Source organism: Magnolia sinica, chromosome 2 (assembly GCF_029962835.1).
Source record: "Magnolia sinica isolate HGM2019 chromosome 2, MsV1, whole genome shotgun sequence".
In the NCBI taxonomy this organism is placed as follows: Eukaryota; Viridiplantae; Streptophyta; class Magnoliopsida; order Magnoliales; family Magnoliaceae; genus Magnolia; species Magnolia sinica.
In genome coordinates, this window is record NC_080574.1 from 20,659,102 (window position 1) to 20,681,855 (window position 22,754).

Here is a 22,754-nt window from a genome sequence, read left to right on the forward strand (position 1 = left end):
AGGTTTCAACGGTGGACGTTTCCTTTCTTACTTTTTCGTATATTATGGACCAACTGAGTTTTGGAACTTCTGATTTTTAGCACCCTGCTCTATCGTTATCTTGAGAAACTCATGAACGGAGTGGATTTGTCATGGGAATCCCTGTGGGCTCCACATAGCTTACGACTACAGGAAGCTTTGGTGGTGGATAACAGACGATTTGCGTCCGTTGATTATGCCTTTTTGCCATTGCAAGATACCGCTCGCGTTAGTATTCATTTCTCTGAGAGACCGATAGAAAAGGAGACTGAGAGAAGAAGAGAGACTGAGAATAGAAGCAGAAACCACGCCGATGAAACTGACGTGGAAGAAGAAGAAAGCGAGCAGCGGCAACAAGCGCTCTCGTCCTTACCCTAACCTCCCTTTCGACGACAACGAAGAATTAGAGGTTTCCGAACAGAAATCTGCTGATATAATAAAAATCGACAAAGTCAGGTCAGATATCTTCGCCACCGATTCCAAAACCGTAAATCCCTCTGACTCAGATCTTGCAGAAAGCTTCCTATCGCAAGGGAATCAGCTCGCCGAGGTATGAAATTCCATTTTATCCCCCGTTTCTCCTTCCTGAAATCTCATCCATTGGATCCAATCGCTTCTCGTGTCTTTATCATATAAAATGAGATCACCACCATATATGCCGTGGCGAAGGTGCATCTTGAATTAGCTGAAAATAATTATCCAATCGCTGTGAATTTTGCCTGTAGAGTGTGGATTGTCGCTTGAATTAGCCCTAAATCTTGAGGCCACCAGTCGGATGACTGCTGGCGCACATTGAGCTAGTCTAAAATGACTTTATAAGCTTCCTCCCATCTTGAAATAAATAAATAAGAGGAAAAATGAGAGGAATGTTGAAAAAAATCAAATTCGGGCCTGCCAAATTGGCTGTATCGACCATGTACCAGTGCCTATCCAGCTTGTATCAGCCGATACAGACCATGACTGATACGCAGGGTGACAATTTTTTTTATTGGAGTGAGATCAAGATTCATTTTGTTAAAAAGGAAAGGAGAAGCTACAAAGAAAAGATCAGAGCCGCTGAGATAGTGACTCGACTACAGCCCAAGAAAGAAAATATTACAATTCTTAAGCTTCAAAGCATTTGTTCCCATTCTGCTACTAACACTCTGGGCCTTTGAGAAACACTCTCCACGTTTTTGCTCTCATTCCTAAAGCATCGAGCATTTCTTTCTTCCCAAACAGCCCATCGAATTGCTAACAAAGATATCCTCCAAATAATTTTCTTATCTTTTCCTAATCCCACTCCATGCCATGCCTATAAGAGAGCTCACCCGGCGATCTTGGAAAAGTCCAAGAAATATTCAAATGTTGGAGGATGTCCGCCCAAACATTCCCGATAAATGAACAGTGCATGAAAAGGTGATCAACCGATTCTTCGTCACTTTTGCAACATATGCAAATGTTGGGGAGGATCATTCCTCTTTTACAAAGATTGTCTATTGTTAAGACTTTCCTTCTACCAACCAACATAGCGCCATACATACTTAGTGTGCTTCACTTGCTCTACTTGAGAATCAGGCTCGCATAAATATAAATATAATGATCTGACAGAAAGCAGACCTGATTTGTCAAGTCTCTAAATCATCCTATCCATAGAAGAGGAATCTGGAGCACAAAGCTGAATGCACTCTAAAAGGACTTCATATTATTCTACTTCCTCATCATGAAGAAACTATTTGAAAGGGGCTCTCAAATTACCACATTTCCTGTATAAGAACAACAACCTGCCACTAACACTGAGGGAACCGAAGCACGGCGGAATATCAAATCTTTTCACCATTTGCCAACGAGAATCCAGGACCTTGAAGGAACTTTGATTTCATTGTGGAAATCCCTTTCCATAACGTGGACACTCTATAATAGGAGTTCCTTGTCCACCACCCATTCTCTAAGTATCTGTATTTCTATTTGATTACTTGCTTCCAAAGCGCTCCTTCTTCCTCCCCAAGCCTCCAAAGTCATTTTCCGAGCAAGGCCATATTCATATAATTAAGAGCTTTAATAGTTGCACCACCTTCCTCATATGGGTTACAAACTTCTTTCCACCCTAATGAGTGAAATTTCTTTTTTGTCTTTTGCAATTGCCATAAAAAACCTCGCCTTAGTTTTTCAAGCCTTTAGGACCGATGCCCAGGCATTTGAAGAGCAACATTAAGTATAAGGGGAGATTTGAAAGGGCCACTTTAATAAGAGTAATGCGTCCGCTAAGCGGAAAATATCGAGAGTTCCATTTTGCTAGTGTTCTTTCAAGCTGCTCTAGCACTTTATCCCAAAGATGTGTAAGCGGTTGACCAATGCATAAAGGTAGACCCACAAAAGTAGTTGGTAACGACCCCATTGCACACCCAAACAAATGAGCCAACTGTTTGACTTCATACTCTTCCATGCATAGTCCAAACATTTTGCTTTTGGCTATTTTTACCTTTAGACCTGAGATTGCCTCATGGCAACAAATTATTGTTCTCAAATGCTCTATCTTGGATGGATCCGCATCACAGAAAAGAAGGGTATTGTCTGTGAATTGGAGATGGGACATTGGGCTCGGCGTTCTTTCAATCTTGAAGCCACTTGTGAGATTTTCTTCTTGACCTTTGCATGACATCCTTGAAAGGACCTCAGAGACTATGACAAAGAGGAATAGCAACAATGGATCAACTTGCCGAAGGCCTCTAGTGCTTTTAAAAAATTCTTTCGGAGAGCCGTTAAGCAATACTGAGAAATCTGCTGAGCCTATGCTTTCATTGATCTATTTCCTCCATCTCTCTCCGCACCCCATCCAGCCCAATAACGAGATTTTGAAAAGCTAGCAATATTTTCATGGAAATTCATTAAACGATATTATTGCAAGATTTTCACGTCTTGGAAGTTTTTAATCTCTCGCATTTATTGCGAAATTATTGCTTTTTTTTTCTTTTTTTTAACGAAAGAAATATCTAAATGTTTAAATAAACTATTTTTACCCAAAATTTTAAATTTTAAATACATTTAGTAATTTATAATAATATTTTTAATATTTTATTTCAGTGACATTCTCCTGATATTATCACGAGAAAATAAAAATAAAAATCTGAAACTCCTGAGAAATTCCCTGCTAAGAAATCGCTGAGAACCAAGATTTGTCATTATGCTGATGTGGACCTGTATAGCATGCCGGATGAGATATGACTATATCGGCTGATTCTGAACAATCGGTATATTTCGATCTGCATGAGTAGTTGACAGAGATAGAGATAACTTTGTTCACTTAGTATTGATGCATGCCTATTGCATGTTTGATGATGGTCAAGGTGTGTGTTCGTGTAGCTTGCGAATTGAAGTGGCAAGTTTTTCTCATGTTTCTCATGTCCTGATGGGGATATTGCTTAATTTGCTCCTTGGACCAGCTTCCAAATCTCATTTTGCCTTTTCCTGTGAAGGATGGGAGATATCGTGAAGCACTCATGAAGTGGGAGGCTGCACTCACTTTGATGCCTGAAAGGGCAGTTTTATATGAACAGAAGGCGCAAGTTTTACTTGAGATTGGAGATGCTTGGAATGCTTTAAGAGCGGCAACTCGTACGTCCCTATTTCTTCTTTCTTTTTTGTTCTTCTCATTTTGCTTTTGAGGTATCAAAACACAAGATTTGTTTGCACAAATGTATAGCAGTATTAGTACAAACAGGATAAAATGTTTTGTTATATTTACCCTAATGGTTCAACTGTTTAGATGTAGTGAAATATATTTCTTCAACGGCATGTTTTTTCAGATACCCTGATGATTTTTTTGCTCGATCCATTCTTCATACTCCATCAAAGGTAATTCATGAACTTGTGTGGTATACGATTTCTTGGGTGTTGGGCTTCCAATGAATCGATTCATTTAAGTCATCGTTTAGACGAAGCACTGCTTTTTATGAGCCATGGTTCACAAACTTCTAGAGCCACTGAAATATGGAGTCTACGTCATTTGTTACTTACCATCCCTCCATGACATCTCAAGTTCAAGATCTTAGGTTCTAGTAGCTTCTCTAATGACTATAGATCGCGAAGCTTGTGAATGATAGGAGCTTTGCAGCTGGCCTGGGGCAAGCAGTTCTTCTGGCCACTATTGCATAGTATTTTGATTGCCTTAAAATATTCTGCCTCACAAAGTCTTTGACCATGAATCTTGTATTCAACCACCTTTTCTCATTTTGTTGAAATCTTAAGTTATTTGGAATTCATTGTGTATGTGTATCAATACTTTCGTTGTCAGCTTACTAACCTCAATAAGTTCTGCTTGTTTATTGGGATGTACCTCCGTACTTCAACTCTTCATCATCATCATCTAAGCTTTATCCCAACTAATTGGGGTTAGCTACATGAATCCTATTATGCCAGTCCACACTATCAAGGACCATATCATCAGTTAAACCATAGGTCATCAATTATTTTCTTACTACCTCCACCTATGTCCTTTTGTGCCTTCCTCTTGCCCTTTTAGGGCGTGTGGATTGCCTTGTACCACAGTAAACCACTATAAAAGTGTAATGATTACACTAGACATGTGGCGTCAGCTCTTTTTTTTTTTTTTTCTATAAATAGGAGCACGATGCACCCATTTGAATAAAGCAAGACGAGTGCTGGGGTTTTCCTATGGTTGGATATTTGCATCATTGGACTGTATCAAAGCGTGCGACTCTTTTGGTGGGTCTTCCGTGATGGATGATCCACACCTAAGGTCCTATATGATAGACGGTTCCACAAGTGAGAATGTATTCGAGCTGGGATTCATCTCGTAGTCTTGGTTTATTCTGATGAGAAGGGTGAGTAAAAAGAGGGGTCTGGTTTCTGATTTTTGCTCATAATATTCAAACACTTGTAACATTTAATAATTACCATTTTGCTTTTCTTTACCGTGGGAAATGCCAATCTAAACACACCCTTAGAGCTTTCAACTTGAACCAAGTCATTCCTAACCAATGTAGTTCTTAGTTTTTGTTGCACATGTCCAAACCATCCACATCTACTTTCCCTCATTTTATTACCTATTGGTGCTACTCCTGAGTTCCCTTGAATGCATTCATTTCTAAGGCCCCGTTTGTTAAATCTGAAGTCTAAAGACCGAATCTGAAATCTGAAGTAAAAAAACTTGTTTGATAAGTCTAAAAATTAAGTACTGAATCTGAAACAAACTGTTTGTTAACAAACATCTTAAATCTCTGAAATATGTTAATTTGACACATTTGTCCCTATCTCTCATTTGAAAATGTTTTATATTATAAAGAAATTATTTTTTATTAAATGAAAATAAAATCATTATATTTAATTCAAATAAACTAAAATACTTAATGAAAAAATATCAGCCCTCAATTCCAAAATTGAGTAGTATCCAAGACTCAAGTGGGCCGCAGAAAATGTGTAGGGAAATTTCTACCGTTGAAACATTCCTGGCGTCGACAGTGATGTTTATATGCCATCTATACCATTTATAACGTCATTCATATTGGGATGAAATAAAAACACAAATATTATCTTGATTCAAAGCTTCTGTGGCCACACGAATATTTCAATTGTTGATGTTTAATACTCACATTTTTTGCCCACCTGAGTATTGGATACGGCTCATTTTTTTTCTTATGTCCTAAAATGAGCTCACAAAACGGATGAATGGAGTGGATTTCTCCAAAACATCACCTCGGCTCCACCTAAGATCCCAGCTTCCTGCGAAAGGCTTTCGCACGGTATCCCCGTCCGTGGCTACTCCCCTGCCACCAGCCAATGGCTGATGGTCGGTGCTATGTGGGCCCCACCATGATGTATGTGTTTCATCCATGCCGTCCATCTATGTTTCTAGATCATTTTATGATATGAGACCAAAAATGAGGTATATCTCAATCTCAAGTGGACCACATTACAGGAAAACAGTGTTGAATGAACGTCGACCATTAAAAACTTTTGGGGGGGGCTGTAAAAGTTTTGGATCAAGCCGATCTGTGTTTTTTTCCATTCATCTGGGTCTATATAACCTAATCAACAGATTGGATGTCAAATAAACAGTACATTGGGCCTTAGGATAATTTTAATAGTGGATATCCAATCACTATTGTTTTCCTGTGGTATGGTCCACCTGAGATTTATATTCCTCTCATTTTTTATATCAAGCCTTAAAATGATCTTTAAAAATGAATGAATGGAATGGATGAAACACATACATCATGGTGGGGCATAAAGAAGTTTCATATGTTAAAAGTTGATTTTGTGTTGCGCAAACAATTTAAAGAGAAAAAATTGCTGTAGTAAAAAAGGGGTAATTTTGGAAGCAAAAATTTTTGTTTAATGAAAAATTCACTGAGCGCATTCTGCATTCACCATTAAGCCAGACTCCTATCATGGAAAGAATTCAGTGAAAAACGACTTAGCGCTTTCCTTCTTCCACGTCATCGACGCATTAACAAACACCACTAAACACGGAACATTTTCCCAATTCTGTGTTAAGTGCAAAAATTCAGCGTTAACAAACAGGCCCTAATTCTATCCTTCCTTACCTTGCAACTCACCCATCTCAAAATCCTATTTCAGTTATGCTCATCCTATGAACATGTTTATATGGGTTACCAAAGAGTACATGCATATCATTATGACATAATCAAATCGAGAATTTTAATTCAGATGGATAACTGTTTCTTGAAAATCAAACCACAAAATTGCTTAGTAGATTCCCAAGAAAAAAAAAAAAGATTAAAAACAGAAGATAAAAGGACTGGATTGATATCCAATAACTTACTAGCCACCGTGCTAGTAATCACAACTCTTCTTTTATTATAGGCAACACATGGCAAGAGGGAAGCAAAACTTTAAACCCATTAAAAAACTTCTTACATCGTCAAAACTTTTCAAAAAAAGAGCGTTTACAAACTCATATACTTATGTCAAAGCAAAGCAGACCCTATAATCCTAACCATCTGTTGCTTCTAATCCTTTTTTTCTTTTTTTTTCCTTCGAAAGATTCCGTTGCTTCTAATTCTAACCAATAACCATCTATTTCAATAAAATCATTGACGTGGTAAAAATACCTTGAATCGCATCATGACCATATATGCTTTATGTAAATTAGTTATAACTCAAAACGTTATTAGAATAACATAATCTTGGGCTCATTTGAAAGCTAACTCAATAAGCTTTCAAACAGGACTAATTTCATGACATTTTGACCATTTGATATTCAAGAAGTGTCTCACTAAATATGTGACAAAAATACTAAGGGAAGCTTGTTCCACAAACCATAGACCAACTCTAACTCCAACAATTAATTAAATAATAAAACCTATGTACCTGTGCAACCTCAATTAGACCATTGATTTGGGTCCAGATCTTATCCAGATCCTCAATAACAATCCTTGGATGTGCTCTATCTTCAATCGGCCTAACTTGTGTGGCCTGTATGCATTGCATTCTTGTTTTGTATGTAACATTGAAGCGAGGCAATGAAAGGTACAAAAAAGGTTCAATAACTTTCAAGAAGAAAGGCAAAAGAAACGCAACGCCTCCAATGCATTGGCTTTTCAGTGGAGTCTGCAAGCCCATCTGGACTGTCAGCTTATGGCAACTTAACCTTCAAAGTTAGCTCGTTGGTATTCTTCATTTTAGCCCAGTCTTCATTGACAAGGCTACTCTCTTTTATTGTAACCTCTCTTCAATTTCTTTTGGCATTATATTTTCAGAGACTAGCATTTCTTTAATTTATTTATTTTATTATCATTTCTTTTATGCTCTTGAAATCAATTTATTTTTGCTGGTTGATGTGATCATTGTGCTAATATCAGATAACCTTTTATTGATATTATTAATTGGGTGTCAATTACTTCTCAGGGGCTACGGAATTAGAACCATCATGGGCTGAGGTGCGTTAAATCTTATTCATGTTATTTATTTCTGGCTCCAAAACATAAAACTGGTGGTAAAAATCCTGTGTTCTATGATTTATTCTCTGTTGGGAGGTTAGGGTCCGTTGATGCGTGTGGACACATTTTATTGAACAAGCATGCAAGCCATCCTTGATTTTGTGTTTTGAGGTGTCTGTGGGCGTTATAGGATTGTTATACTAATTGGTTGGCTTTTATTAACATAGAAAGGCCAATTATATAGAAGAAAAAACATTCAACTTCTGGAGTTCCATGTGTGCTTTAGGACTTAAGACTAACATGGCAAGCTCCATGACTCAATGTCCATTTCAGCGTCCTTTTGCTGTTGTTTCTTCTTTTCTCAATTAGCATATCCATATTACTTGGTGAAAGTAGGGAAGGAAGTCTCTATCTTTGGACTTAGTTAATACCCAAGTACAATAACTGAGGTAATGTGCATAGAAAGACGGATGGTGACAGGTCGGATATATGGGGATCCGAAGTCTTCTGATGCAGCAAGAGAAAACAAGCATAAATGTGAAATTTTTATGTACCAATTATAACTTGAGAAGCCAAAGCAAAGAGAAACTTCACAGAAATCTACATGGATGGAAGATATATATATATATATATATATATATATATATATATATATATATATATATATATATATATATATATATATATATATATATATGATTGATGATCTGAACATGGAGTCACAGCATATAAAGATTATCTAGGTGAGTCACACTGCTAGAGGAAGAGCATCTCACCTAGAATTCTTATTGCAGGAACTTAATAATAAACTAAAGTTTTATTCAATCAAATCATTCATCATCCTCCCATGCACAGGGGCTGCATGACTATTTATAGGCTGCTTACATTGATCTTTCCAGACACTTATTTCTGGTACAAGCAATAAATATCCAAAGCTGTTACTAAAGAACCCAAAATATAGGAACTATAGAACAGAGACAGCTAGTACTAAAAGGAACTGCATGGCTCATGATTTATGTGGAGGCAAAGTTTTATATTTCCATCACGTTCCCCGTGTAGCCAATAATATCTCCAAGGAGCTAGTGAAAGGGGGAATATCCAGATGAACCCTGGTTGTGGAGGATAAAAGGCTTGGTGCTCACGGATAGTTGATGTCCCGGCCTTATTTTTTCAGTGATCGGTTTTGTGGTTTTTCGCTGTTTTTGTTTTATTTTCTTTTCTTTGTTGCTGTCTGTCTTAGTCATGGGTTGGCAGCCTTGTATGGTCGGCTTGTAGTTTTTCTTTTTGGTTTTGAAATAAAGTGCAGATTATCTATTAGAGAGAGAGAGAGAGAGAGAGAGAGAGAGAGAGAGAGAGAACTTTTTACTTCAAGCAACCCCAATCCAACCCACTTCTTTTTTAAAGCATGCTAGAGTAAAATATTCAATGACAGATACATTGGATTATGGTAAATTTTGGGGTTTAAGTTTAATATATCTTGTCATCAAGGAAAGATAACTGCACAAAAGCTTTTTGCACATGAGTTCCCATGAGACACAAGGGAGACTTGTGGACATGTAGTAGATCTACACTACTCATCTGGTGCAGGCCAAACCCTATATGGCCCATGGCCCATGGCCCAAAAGTTGGGCTGTTGGGACCAACCTAAATGCTTGATCAGAACTGGGCTAGAAAACAGGTGGTGATCATTTTATCCTTAAATCAACAGCTCGGGATTGTCAACTGGCCTATTTTTGGTCCATGGCTCCGACCTTTTCTCCAACACACCCTTTACTTCATGTCCCTTTTCAAGTGTCCGCAATCAATGGTGGGAAGGCTATAAAAGTCGAGGGAATTCCTATCCAGAGGGCTCGTAGAAAATCACAAGTTTCATTTCATGATATGGGAGGAGGTATGAACCTTGCTCTCTTAGGCAAATGTTTATGACGTTTTGGCACTAAAAAGGGAAGCTTTTGGTGAAGATTATTGCAAGTATGGTCTCCAAGAAGGAGGTTGGGAAGGTGAAAGGGTCCTCTCTCTATAGGGCCTCTAACACTTGATAGTCTCGCTAAAGCTGAAGTTCAGAGAAGGCATCTGTTTTTCGATAGGAGATGGATCAAGAGTTTAGATTTTGGAAGAACACATGGTGCGGCGATAAATCTTTGTCATAAGAGTTTCCTAGACTGACTCATTTAGCTCCTAACAGAGATATTAAAGTGACCAATTGTTTTTCTTCTTACAGTGCCTTAGCGATTTAGGTGTCTCCATGTAGGTGAGATTTATCAGATAAGGAGCTTGATGACTTCATTAAGTTATTGGGTCAATTACAACCCATCCAAAACCCAGTTGGAGGTAAAGACTTGATGGTGTGGCATGCTGACAATTCAGGGCAGTTCGCAATCAAATCCTTTTATAGGTTGATTTGGCCGACTAGGTTGGACGAATCCTGGGTTCATACCTTCCATTTTTGTTTTATGGCACTCCTCCCAAGGTCGCCGTGTTCAATTGGCTAGGCAGGAAAAAGGTCTTGATGAGCGACAATCTCCAAAAGAGGTCTATGTTCATCCCCACTATTTGTTTCATATGCATATAGTCGATCATCTCTGGCTTTATTCGACACGCATTGGGCGATGTTTGTGATCTGTGAGGGAGCTTCTATGGGCGTGGCATGGAGGGGTGGGAAAGATAGGTACAATAATTTAGCATCTTGTGCTTCCATCTATGTGGTGGGTTATTTGGGGAGAAAGAAGTAGTCGGTGCTTCCGAAATTGAGCAGGCTCTGAGTAAATGGTCGTGGGAAAGATTACGTGGAAGTGATAGATTAGGCCTCTCTTTTGGAAGAGATGTGATTGATTGTGATCTTCCCACCTTTTTTGGGTTGTAAATTTTAAGGGTTTCCTATGTTATATTCTTTCCCCATTTAGCTTTTGCTAGCAAGTCTTAAATAAAAATTGTGTTACTTAAAAAATAAATAAATAAATTTAAAAAAAAAAAAAAGAAAGAAAGGAAGGAAGAAAGGAAGAAAGAGAGAGAGAGAGAGAGTTGTGTGGGCCCCACCATGATGTGTGTCGAACGTCAACACCGTGCATTTGATGGGTCCCCTTTAGGTTATGGGATATCCCAAAAATCAGCTGTATACAAAACTTAGGTGGGCCATACCATCTAAAACCATGTGAAGACATGCCTAAAATATATAAAATCACTTGGTGGGGCCCACCCCAGTTTTGGATGCAACTGAAACTTGGTCTGACCCCTCATCCAAGTGGGACACACACAATTGATGGGCTGGATCTGTGAACCACATCTCAATGGGCCCAATAAATGATTATAAATGTTTTAATGGGAGGGTAACCCCTCTCAACTGTTGTATGTGGTGTGGCCCACTCAAGTCGTGGATTAACTAGATTTTTAAGCCCATGGCCCACCATGGAATGGTGCATTTGACTGATGGGGTTGATGTTCGACACATCATGGTGGGGCCCACACAGCTCGACCTCATAGTACCATTTCCCATATATATATATATATATATATATATATATATATAGGGAAAAGGTACTATGCGCTCGACCTCACAAGCCCGTCCCATGAGGTCGAGCTGTGTGGGCCCCACCGTGATGCGTTTCGAACATCTACCCCATCAGTCAGATGCACCATTCCATCGTGGGCCTAGGTCTCAAAAATCAAGTCAATCCGTGACTTTTGTGGGCCACACCATATACAGAAGTGGGGAGGGGCCGTGCACCATTAAAACATTCATAATCATTTTTTGGGCCCATCGAGATGTGGTTTGCAAATCCAGCCCATCCATTATGTGTGTCCCACTTGGATGAGGGTTCAGACCAAGTTTCAGCAGCATTCAAAACTCATGTGGGCCCCACCAAGTGCTTTTATATATTTTAACGGTGTCTTCACATGATTTTAGATGGTATGGCCCACCTGAGTTCCGTATACGGTTGATTTTTGAGATATCCCATAATTTAGAGGGGACCCATCAAATGCACGGTGTTGATGGTCGACACGCATCACGGTGGGGCCCACACAGCTCGACCTCACGGGAGCTTATCGTGAGGTCGAGCGCATAGTACCTTTTCCTATATATATATATATATATATATATATATATTAAAAAAATTTATTTTGAAAATAAATGAGTGTGGATGATGTTAAGATTAGCATACAGTTATAAATACATAAATATAAGGCATAAATGTAATTTTTTTCAAATATATATATATATATATATATATATATATATATATATATATATATATATATATAGGAATGCTCACCTTTGCACCAGTTCTCACGAGTTCTCGTGAGAACTTTTTCAGAACTCATCTCCCGTGATATGAGCACAAAATTTGAACCATCCATGTGATGCAACACCCCATGAAACCCCCTGAGGCCCAACTTTCACCCTGATCCAAAAATTTGGTGGGCCATGGCAAAAGGAAACAGTTTCCTCTCTCTCTCTCTCTCTCTCTCTCTCTCTCTCTTTTGCCATGGCCCACCAAACTTTTGAATAAGGGTAAAAGTTGGGCCCTTGGGTTTTCATGAGGTGATGCATCACATGGACGGTTCAGATTTTGAGTTCATATCACAGGAGAAAAGAGTTCTGAAAAAATTCTCACAAGAACCCGTGAGAATTGGTGTGCATGTGAGCATTGTGTGAGAAATGCTTACACACAACTAGTTGGACCGTCCAACTAGTTGCCTAATTAATACTAATAAATATTGTTTTTGAGAAAGTTGTTTCAAAGAGGAAAAGGACTTGATGGCTTGGGTGGGCCCCACAGTGGAGTTAATGTGAAATCCACACTAACCATCAGATGAGTCGCCCCATGTTGGACCTGGGGGCCGAAAATCAGCAATATCCGTGGTTAAGGTGGACCACATGATTAAAAAGTGTATAGTAAAAGCTTATCCTCCAAATTGCTTCCCTTGGTATGGTCCACTTAAACTACATATTAGGCTGATTTTGTGGCTCTGGGCCTAACATGGTATTACACATCCAATGATCGGAGTGGATCTCATGTACACATCACAGTGGGCCATGTGAAAAGATGAAGGGTGGGCGTTGGTTTCGAGAAAGACTCAGATTGCAAGGCAGAGAACACATCTGAATTTGTGTTGATGTGGCAAAGCTACGTGGGCCTCACCATGATGTATGTGTTATATCCACACCATCCATCCATTTTTTCACAACATTTTTAGGGCATAAGCCCAAAAATGACGCAAATCCAAAGCTCAAGTGGACCACACCACAGAAAGTAGTGGGGATTAAACCCCACCATTGAAAACTTGTTGAGGTGACAGAAGTTCTAGTTCAAACTAATATTTGTGTTTTTCCCATCTAGGTCTACGTGACCTTATGAATAAGTTGGATGGCAAATAAACATGATGGTGGGCCAGTAAGGTTTTAACATGGGTGTTATTGTTCCACTGGTTTTTGTTGTGTGGTCTACTTGAGCTTTGGATCTGCTTCGTTTTTATCTCATGCCCTAAATTATATGAAAAAATGGATGGGCGGTGTGGATATAACGTATGATGTATATTGGGGCCCACAAAATTTCCCACACCAACATTGTTACTTGCGAGTCCACTGTTCAGCGGCTGATCAGGTGTAACTCGATAACACCCCAGTGGGTGTTTCCTTGACCATGGGGCCCACCTTGATATATGTGTTGTATATCCATGCCATCCATCTCATTTTTCAGCTCACTTTAGCTTATGGTCCGAAAAAATAAAGTAGATTCAAATCTCAAATGGACTACACCATGGTAAAGAGTGGTGATTGACCATTAAAACTTATTGAGGCCCAAAAGTTTTGGATCAAGCTGATATTTGTCTTTTCCCTTCATCCAGGTCTATGTGACCTTATCAACATGCTGGATGGAAGGTGGGCCCTGGGAAGGTTTTAATGTTGGGCATTCAATGTCCACTTTTTCCTATGGTGAGGCTCACTTGAGACTTGGATCTGCTTCATTTTTGGGACCAACCACTAAAATGATTTGTAAAAACTGATGGATGGTGTGGATGTACAACACAGATCAAGGTGGGGCCCATGGTCAAGGAAGCACCACTATGTTACCTGGGTAACACCTAAACCACTCCCGTCTATTCTCGGTAATGTAACAGTTTTCTCGGAACCAACAAGTGCCTAACAGACTTCAACCCTTCATCTTTTAATGGGGCCCACTGTGATACGTGTGTGAGATCCGCTACGATCATTGGATGTGTAATCCCATGTTGGGCCCAAAGCAAAAAATCCAGGCTAATTCGTGAATGAAGTGGGCCATACCAATGGAAACAATGGGGACAGGCGTCCACCCTTTATTTTTACAGGGCCCACTCTGATAAGCATTGGAAATCCACTCCAACCATTAGATGTCACACCAAAAGTTAGGCCTGAGGCCCAAAACATGAGGCCCATACATGATTCAACTGGGCCATACCAAGGGAGACAATTTGGAGGATGAGCTTCCCCGTATACTGTTTTCATTTGTGTTGTCCACCTGAACCACGGATGGAGCTGATTTTCGGGCCATGGGTCCAACGTGGGGTGAATCATCTAATGATTGGGGTGGATTTCACATTAACACCATGGTGGGGCCTATGCAAGCCGGTAAGTCCTTTTCCTCTTTGAAATAACTTTCCCAAGACTGCAGTTATTAACATTAATTTATGCTCTCACACGCATGCACGCACGCACAACCTACACAAGTGCGATATCATTGATACCTATCAACGATATCGGAGAACTTACAACAACGATATTTTTATAATATCACTATGTATCGATATATCGTCAATACATTGCGACATATCGACCGATACTGGGAAATTTCCCAATTACAGCCCAGTTTCATTTCGGCATACTATTGATACTGCAATCACTAGCTGGAACAACCCTTTTCATGGTACTGATGTTCTACATGAGTGGCATGTTGGCAGAAAGATGGTACAGGACCACAAATTGCGGTACCTTGCCTATTGCTGCTTAGTTCCCTATACAATATGGCCTACTAGATGATTTGTCCAAATCTTATACATGTCTGCACATGTGTGTGGGAACTCATGTGCAACACTTGCAATTGGCATGCTTCACTGTTAGGGGTGTACATCAAGTCGAACCGAGTTGAGCTAGCCTCAGCTCGACTCGGCTCGGCTCGGTCCTCGAGCCTGACTGGCCAGCTCGGTCAGCAGCTTGGGCCAGTTTGAGCCAAGATTGAGCCGAGTTCGCCTGTGCAGCATTTTCACAAACACCTAGACTGCATCTTCAAAATCCCACTGTATGTAAAACAACAGTAATGGTTTTACAGGTATTTTATCAAACACCTACGCAACATAAAAATCAAGAAAAAAAGGGTATTTGTTTCATATACATGCCTTCCTTGCCACCGGCCATACTTCGTTGAGTCATTTCATCAAACACTTGGTGAGCAACATCAATATCAATGTAACCGAGTCACCGAACTGGTTCGATCCGAGTTCGATTTGAGCTGGGTTCGATCCGAGTCGAGTCGAGCCAAGGCAAGTTTGAACTCGGCTCGAACTCATTTTCGAGAAAATCAGCTCGACTTGGCTCGAACTCAGCTTCGAACCAAGTCGAATCGAGCTTTTTCGAGTCGAGTCGAGCCGAGCGAGCTAATCGAGCTAGCTCGGTTCATGTACACCCCTATTCATTGTTCACGTGTGGATGCATTTTTATTAGAAATACCATGAATTCCCCTGGGAACTCCTTGTCTGTAAAAATGCGTCTTTGTTTACCTTTTAGGCTATAGCACATAGCAATAGCTAGATGAACATACGATCCAGTATCTACTAGGGAGTATTATTGGGGCCTCAAGAACCTATTAAATATTTATGAGGTTATCAATTGTTGCATATCTGAATTTTCATCTTGCTACTGATTTTCAACTGCATTGTTGATTTGGTTCCACCATTTTCCAACTCATGGTTGTCTCATCTTAATGAGCTTCCTGAGTAAACCATGTTGAGCAAGTCATGAATGGTTCATTGGTTCTTATATCTTACAGATGATGAACATATTTTGCAGGCTTGGATAACACTTGCTAGAGCACAACTAAATTATGGAGAGCCAGACTCATCCCTGGAAAGCTTCGATAGGGCTTTAGCAATCAAGGTACACTAAGAGAACTTCTAAGCCTGTAAGCCACCTCATTGCTTTAATTTTTTGCATGTTGAATGTGGGTCTTTGCTCCTTCCAAACATTTTCTAACCATCTGTTTTGTGACCACCCATGCAACAGTTAAGATAGTCCATCACTTTGATTCTTTATCCATAGCACCTTCACTTGGTGGCCCACCAGATCAAGAGTTCCGATTGTGCTATAAGTATGCCCATGTCAGTGAAGGACGCTATTGACAACCACACATCCATCTCTAGGTGGCCATACTCTTCTAGCTCTCACTTGATTTTGCATTATTTGGTGTGTGCAGCCTGATTCAGAGGAGGCACAGATTGACCGACAAACTGCATTAAAGCTTGTAAAGAGGCGGAAACAACTTCATGGTTCTGGCGTAACAAGTGTCACGGAAACTCGTTACAAGGTTGGAGACAAGGCCGAAGTATTATAGTGCATGGCAATGAGAAAAACAGTTTGGTATGCAGTATGCTTCCAACATAAACTAAGTGCTGAGGATGATTGCAGCCTTATTTAGCAGCAACATTGTTGGATGTGGAGTCTGATGGAAGCAACAGGCATTAAGAGAACACATGTTTAAGGCCAATCAGAGAGACGTAGGGTACAAGGATAGAGTTGTACACATAGTAGGGATATAGAGATGTATGCAAATTAGAGGTATCGGAAAAAATGTTCAGAACCATGTCATAATATTAGGATTGCTGACAGTGAAGGCTCATCGAGCAGGCGCTATATGTGTGTGTGCACACGCGTGTGTGTGTAATGTTTGATTGGCAGTAAGGGATTTTATTAAGGAAGAAAAGGAAAAGGCCAAATGGCCATTACAAAGCAAGCACATTACAGGCTATATGTGACCAGCATAAAGAGGCTTTCCTCAGGCTTTGAGAAGTCATGATCCCTGATGCTTCTGCTCATGAGCAAAAAAGATGTTTGATTCTTGAGATGGTTGCTGGGATCAATGCAGGTGCATTCTAACTGATGGAAACGTATAATGTAATTCACCAAATATTAAGGTGCGCATCTTCCCCCCTGGGCATTTTTTGGCTTCATGAATGGAATGATCATCTTAACCGTCTTTGACAAAATGGGTCCCACTTGCTAATGACGAAAAAAATTGTGTGGTTTCTGTTTTCTACTACTTGTGGCCAAGGTAAGGTGTGCTAGAGTACTTGGCCAATGTCTTAAAAACAAATTCTCATGCAGTGCTCCATAAAACTTGAAATCTTTAGTAATAGGCTTTAAGCATGGATTCCATTTGCAAGAGGAGATTGATCCTTTCTTCTCATAGCCATGTAGTAAGAGCACAATCATATGGCCCACCGTCATAGGTTTGGAAAGTAAATCAACCATAATGACAATCAATCTGCATAAGCTGTAAGAGCTTTGAAAGTAGACAGTGCCACCATGCAGTTGGGTACTTGGCCAATGTCTTAAAAACAAATTCTCACGCAGTGCTTCATACAGCTTGAAATATGTAGTAATAGGCTTTTTTTAAGCATGTATTTCATTTGCAAGAGGAAATTAATCCTTCCTTCTCATAGACATGCAGTAAGAGCATAATCATATGGCCAACAATCAATCTGCATCAGCCAGTAGACAGTGCCACCATGCAGTTGACTCCTATGTTTTTAGAGAGTAACATGCGGTTTTTGCCATCAATGACTATTCTATGTTTCGAATCAGCAAGGTACGGTGCTGTGCAGTATCATCTTGTGCGTTCATCTCTGTTATTAACATTACAGGTGGGCCTTTTGTTGCTCATGAGATGGTGGATGAAGTCAGAAGGATATAAAGGATTTCTTTTGACTGTAATTTGGAATTTTCTTGATTATTTGATGGGGCGGATGGGATTTTACAGAGGTAGAACCAGGCTTGCATTTCCTCCTGGTTTTCCTTTCGTATAAATGGCACTCCACGAGTTTTTTAGAAAACAGCCAGGTACATGTGTTTATGTTTACTGTAGTAGCTGAACCCTTGAGTAAAATATTGGAGTAAGCTTGCGGACTATTATCAGGTGTTTTGAAGTGGTTTCGGGTTTGAAATTATTTGGGATTAATATGGAGGAAGAAGAAATAAAGAATTTTGCAGATTTTTTTTGGTGCTCACGGGCCGTCTCCCAACTTCCTTTGTTGGCCTCCCTTAATGCATAGGAAAGCCTCCAAAGTTCTTTTGGGATAAGTTTATTGAAAGATTTGGAATGTATCTAGCTAGATGGAAGTGTAGATATCTATCCTTGGGTGGCCGGTTAACTCTCATCAAGGCAGCATTATCAAATATTTCCCTCTACTTTATGTCCCTCTTTAAATGTCTGGCATCGATTCTGACAACTTTCGAAAAACGTAGATGGGATTTCTTGTGGCATGGAAAGGAAGAGAAGAAAAATTTTCATTTGGTCAGTTGAAAGGAGGTGTGTAATCATATTGATAAAGGAGGGGCAGTATAAAAGATCTCAAAAATATGAATCGGGCTCTCCTAGGCAAATGGATGTGGAGACTTGGTACTAAGAGCAATGCTCTTTGGAACAATCTAGTCAAAAGTAAATACGGTGCTCTTTGGAACAATCTAGTCAACAGTAAATACGGTGCTTCGAGGGGGAAATGGTGGACAAAGGACTCCTCTAATTATAAAGCGTCGGCCCTTTGGAAAGGAATTTTATCGATGAAAGAGGGAAGTTCTAAAAGGTATTCATTTTGCAAGTGGTAATGGTAATCGAACCCGCTTCTGGGAGGATATCTGGGTGGGAGACAAGCCCCTTAGAAGTTCATTCCCGCATATTTATAGTCTTGCCGCTAACAAGGCCATCTCAGTGGAGGGGTGCTATTCAGTCATTGGGGGAAGTAGTGGTGTGGAGTCCATAGTGTAGAAGAAACCTTCGAAATAGGGAGATTGAAGAATTTGTAGCGCTTCTGAATCGCAACCAAAACAGCAAAACCGACCTTCTTAGCGCTGATAGGATCTTTTGGCAGCCAGAAAAAACAGGGCTATTTTCGGTTAAATCGTTATATAGCATCCTCTCTAGCCATATGCAGTCAGCAAAAGACAAACCATTCGAGCAAGTTTGGAAGCTTCAAGTCCTCCCCAAGATAGCAGCTTTCGGTTGGTTGGTGGGTAAAAAGAAGGTGCTCATCTTAGACAACCTAAGAAAAAGAGGAATGTGCCTCACAAATATCTGTCTTTGTTGTATGGCTGATGAAGAAACGGTGGATCATCTTTTTAGCCACTGTTCTTTCCCCAATCAGATTTGGAGTTACCTCCTTTCTTGGTTTAACATTTCCTGGGTCTCTCCATGCTCAACCCGCAGTTTTTTTCAAGCTTGGAATGGCTATAGGTGTGGAAAGCAAAGATCTATGATATGGAGAATCTCTCTCTTGGCAATTTGGTGGGCTGTGTGGGAAGAAAGGAACGCTAGATGTTTTAATGGAACATCCAATTCGATCGAGTGTATCGTGTTTAGGGTGATTTCTTTCATAGCAGATTGGAGCTCTTCTGTTGTTAACCTCCAGAGTTGTAATTTATCTTTTTTGGGCTCTAGTCGATCCGCTCTCTCAGTGGATTAGCTATTCTTTCTCTACATGTTTCTTTCTTGCTTTTTTCTAATAAAGTTATCATTATCTCTCAAAAATAAAAATAATAAAATAAGAATAATAATAATAAAATTTTGGAGTAAGCAGTTGCTGTGGACCCAAGCCAAGGTATGAAAATCGACAATGGCTGGGTTACAGGAACTCATATTCAATATGCTGATGACACCATGTTGTTGGGAGATGGTTCTCTTGCAGAAGCCAGGCTCAGATGCTGCAATGTAATTTCCAGGTTTAGGATTTCTGGTCGAACTTAGAGATCAATGAAGTTAGCAACATAGGATTAACCTGTCTGAGAGAAGCATTTCTGATCTGGAAATGCTGCTTCATTGATCTAGGTTCATTTCCCAATGGATGCTCGATGTGTGTGATCGTGGCAAATGGTTCCAGACCTTTTTATCCTCTGCTCTTTTGCTCGGCACATCTGGTCATCAATGTTCAAGTTGTTTGACATTTCTTCAGTTAATTGGGTGCATCATATGCAAATGAATCATCAAGGCAGCCATATGGTGGATATGGTTTGAAAGGAACAGCAGAACTTTCAAGGGGTGATCAAGGTAGAGTTCCTCATTTCTAAGAAAGTCTTTGGTTTGACAGTGGCATGGAGCAAGCTTAACAAGAAAAAAAGGGGGGGTTTCCATCCCATTTTATGTGATCCAACTAGACAGTATCAATTAGGTGCGGCTGGAGTTCAATGTCTATCAAAGAAAAATGGTGCAGCTGAATACAGGCCCAGATGGTTCCTGGTTTAGTTAGGACTCCTCGTCATCATCATCGAAGCCTTGTCCCAATTAATTACGGTCGGGTACATGAATCCTGTTCTGACATGCCACTCTATCAAGGGCCATACCTTCTGATGCAATTCTCTGGTCATTTGGGTGTAAGCTCTTCTAATTATGCTGAAGCTGCTGCTATCCTTTGAGGCATTAGGATGGATATCTTCACACAACTTTAATTATCAGGGACAGCTAATCAAACTACAGAATCAGATGGATAAAATTTAGTTGCTTGTCCATTTCTGTACTTTTCTTAAGAAACCAATTCAAAGTCATGCATCCTGGGAGCCAAGTTAGACTGTTTCTACCTATTCCCTATATATTCTTTTTGAGCATAGGTGAGGTGGTTTCATTTGAGCCCTTCCTAACTTCTGAATCTTTTTCTCTTTTTTTGACTCTTACTAAGATATCTAGTATTCGTTAGAGAGAGATAGAGGTTACTAAGTGAAGCTGGCAAATTTGGTTGTTCATCCATGTGTTAAATTGCGACCGTTCATCCATGTATTAAATTGTGAAAAGAAAAGACTTCAAAGGGTGTGTTAAATTGTGAAAAGAAAAGGCTTCAAAGGTTGTTGAAAAGCTGCATTTAAATCTTGGTGGTTGTCTATCCTTTTTCTAGACTACAGAATGGTCCACATTTGAATTTTGGTGGTTGTCTATCCTTTTCTAGACCAGAGAATGGTCCGCATTTGAATTTTGGTGGTTGTCAATCCTTTTTCTGGACTAGAGAATGGACCACAAATTCAGAGAGAGAGAGTTTCCAACCCTAAAAACAAAACGCTTATCATCAACCCATCAATATAAACAACAAACAGCAGAGAGAAAAATAAAAAATAAAAATGAACCCATTCAATTCAATAGAGAAAATGTTATCTATTTCAAATATTAACAGAATAGAAAGAAATTTCTATCATCCTAGAAAACCTAAGCTAAACTAAAAACCTTTGAAAGATTTTAAAAAAAAAAAACAAAACAAAAAAAGCTAATACTTTCCTAAAAAGCCAATCAATAAGGCTACCAGGCCAAAGAATAACCAATCAGTATTCCCTTCTTTTATCCCTCATCATCATAATCTTTTTATGGCTGTTAGAATGCATGTGACTCACAAAGCTCGGACTCGCTGCCGGTCTATACTCGGGCACTAATCGCCCTGACTTGTAACGCACCCCACATGCATTGCATAGCGTTTTCGGACCCCTCGGCCCTTGTCGCCACTGTGGTGTTTTCTCCACCTGGCAGTGGCTACAACACTTCTTCACAGGCAATACTTCTGGTCCTCCACCCAGAGGTACTGGAGATTTCATAGACCAAACTCGCCCAACACGTCTACTCCTTGATTTTCTAGGAAGATGTCTGTTGTAGCGAAACAGCTCGAGAGCTCCGGCAAAATCATCATTCTCGCTTGTTTTCCCATTCCCATGTAACTGACTTGCATTGTTATTGTTGGGTGACTGTGGAAGAACATCAAAACTGAAGGAATCATTGTTGGGAGACGGTTCAAAACCATTTGGAATCCAAAGAAAATTATCTAAAGAATCACCCGGTATGTCGAGCAGGAAATCTTTTAGAGAATCGTCCGACACATCAATTTGAAAATCTTTCAAACAATCATCGAGTTGATTGCCAAAAATCCCTTCACTAATCCTGTCATCTTCTAAGATATTATTATCAAGTATATGCATCTTCTTCTGTTGGGAGGATAGAGTGGGATTAGTATACAAGAAAGAAGAGTGGAAGAGAGAGGGTTGGATTAGGAGAGAAGAAGAGGGAACGGATGGTTGGGTGAAGGAAGTTCAATGTGTATAAAATTCTTAAGTAACGTAATAATGGCAAAACGGTAAAATAGGAAAGGTGAGCTGCCGTTTTTCTAAAATTACTTTGTTATTAAGCTTCTCCGGTTGCTAGGAAAGCGATGACAGCATCTCCTAGAAGATTCTTACGTAACAAAAAGCCCTTACCCAACATAGAATTAGAATCCATGTCCAAATCCATGTATAGGTTTAAATTTCGGAATCTAATACTAATATGACAGAGGTGACTCCGGTAGTATCGCTACAACCGTAGATGTGGGGCCCACATCGTCTTTGTATCACATCCAATCGGTCCATCGGATGCATTCCGTCTGGTTATTTTTCGGATTTAAAAAACAGCTTGATCCAAAATTCTGTTGGCCACATCACAGGGAACAAGGTAGGAAGGGATGCATATCCTAGACTCTCACAGGATACTGCTCAAGTTGGTTAACAGCCTGAATTTTCTTCTGGACCTTCATCCAGGGACGATGAAGGGTCTGAACGGCCTGGATTCGTTACACACAATATGATGTGCC

At 39.8% G+C, this 22,754-nt stretch overlaps 2 protein-coding genes across 2 annotated transcripts; one reads left to right on the forward strand and one right to left on the reverse strand.

Moving 5' to 3' along the window:
- The first annotated feature begins 220 nt into the window (after positions 1 to 220).
- LOC131236566 (uncharacterized) lies at positions 221 to 16,800 on the forward strand. The gene is made up of 5 exons (XM_058233834.1): positions 221 to 568; positions 3,474 to 3,612; positions 7,888 to 7,919; positions 15,961 to 16,047; positions 16,364 to 16,800. Exons 1-5 carry the CDS (start codon positions 332 to 334, stop codon positions 16,499 to 16,501), a joined length of 633 nt encoding a protein of 210 aa, XP_058089817.1. The 5' UTR covers positions 221 to 331; the 3' UTR covers positions 16,502 to 16,800.
- A 4,459-nt stretch (positions 16,801 to 21,259) lies between these two features.
- Positions 21,260 to 22,245, reverse strand: LOC131227178 (GATA transcription factor 7-like). Its single transcript, XM_058222924.1, has one exon. It carries the CDS (start codon positions 22,105 to 22,107, stop codon positions 21,463 to 21,465), a length of 645 nt encoding a protein of 214 aa, XP_058078907.1. The 5' UTR covers positions 22,108 to 22,245; the 3' UTR covers positions 21,260 to 21,462.
- Positions 22,246 to 22,754: the final 509 nt, after the last annotated feature.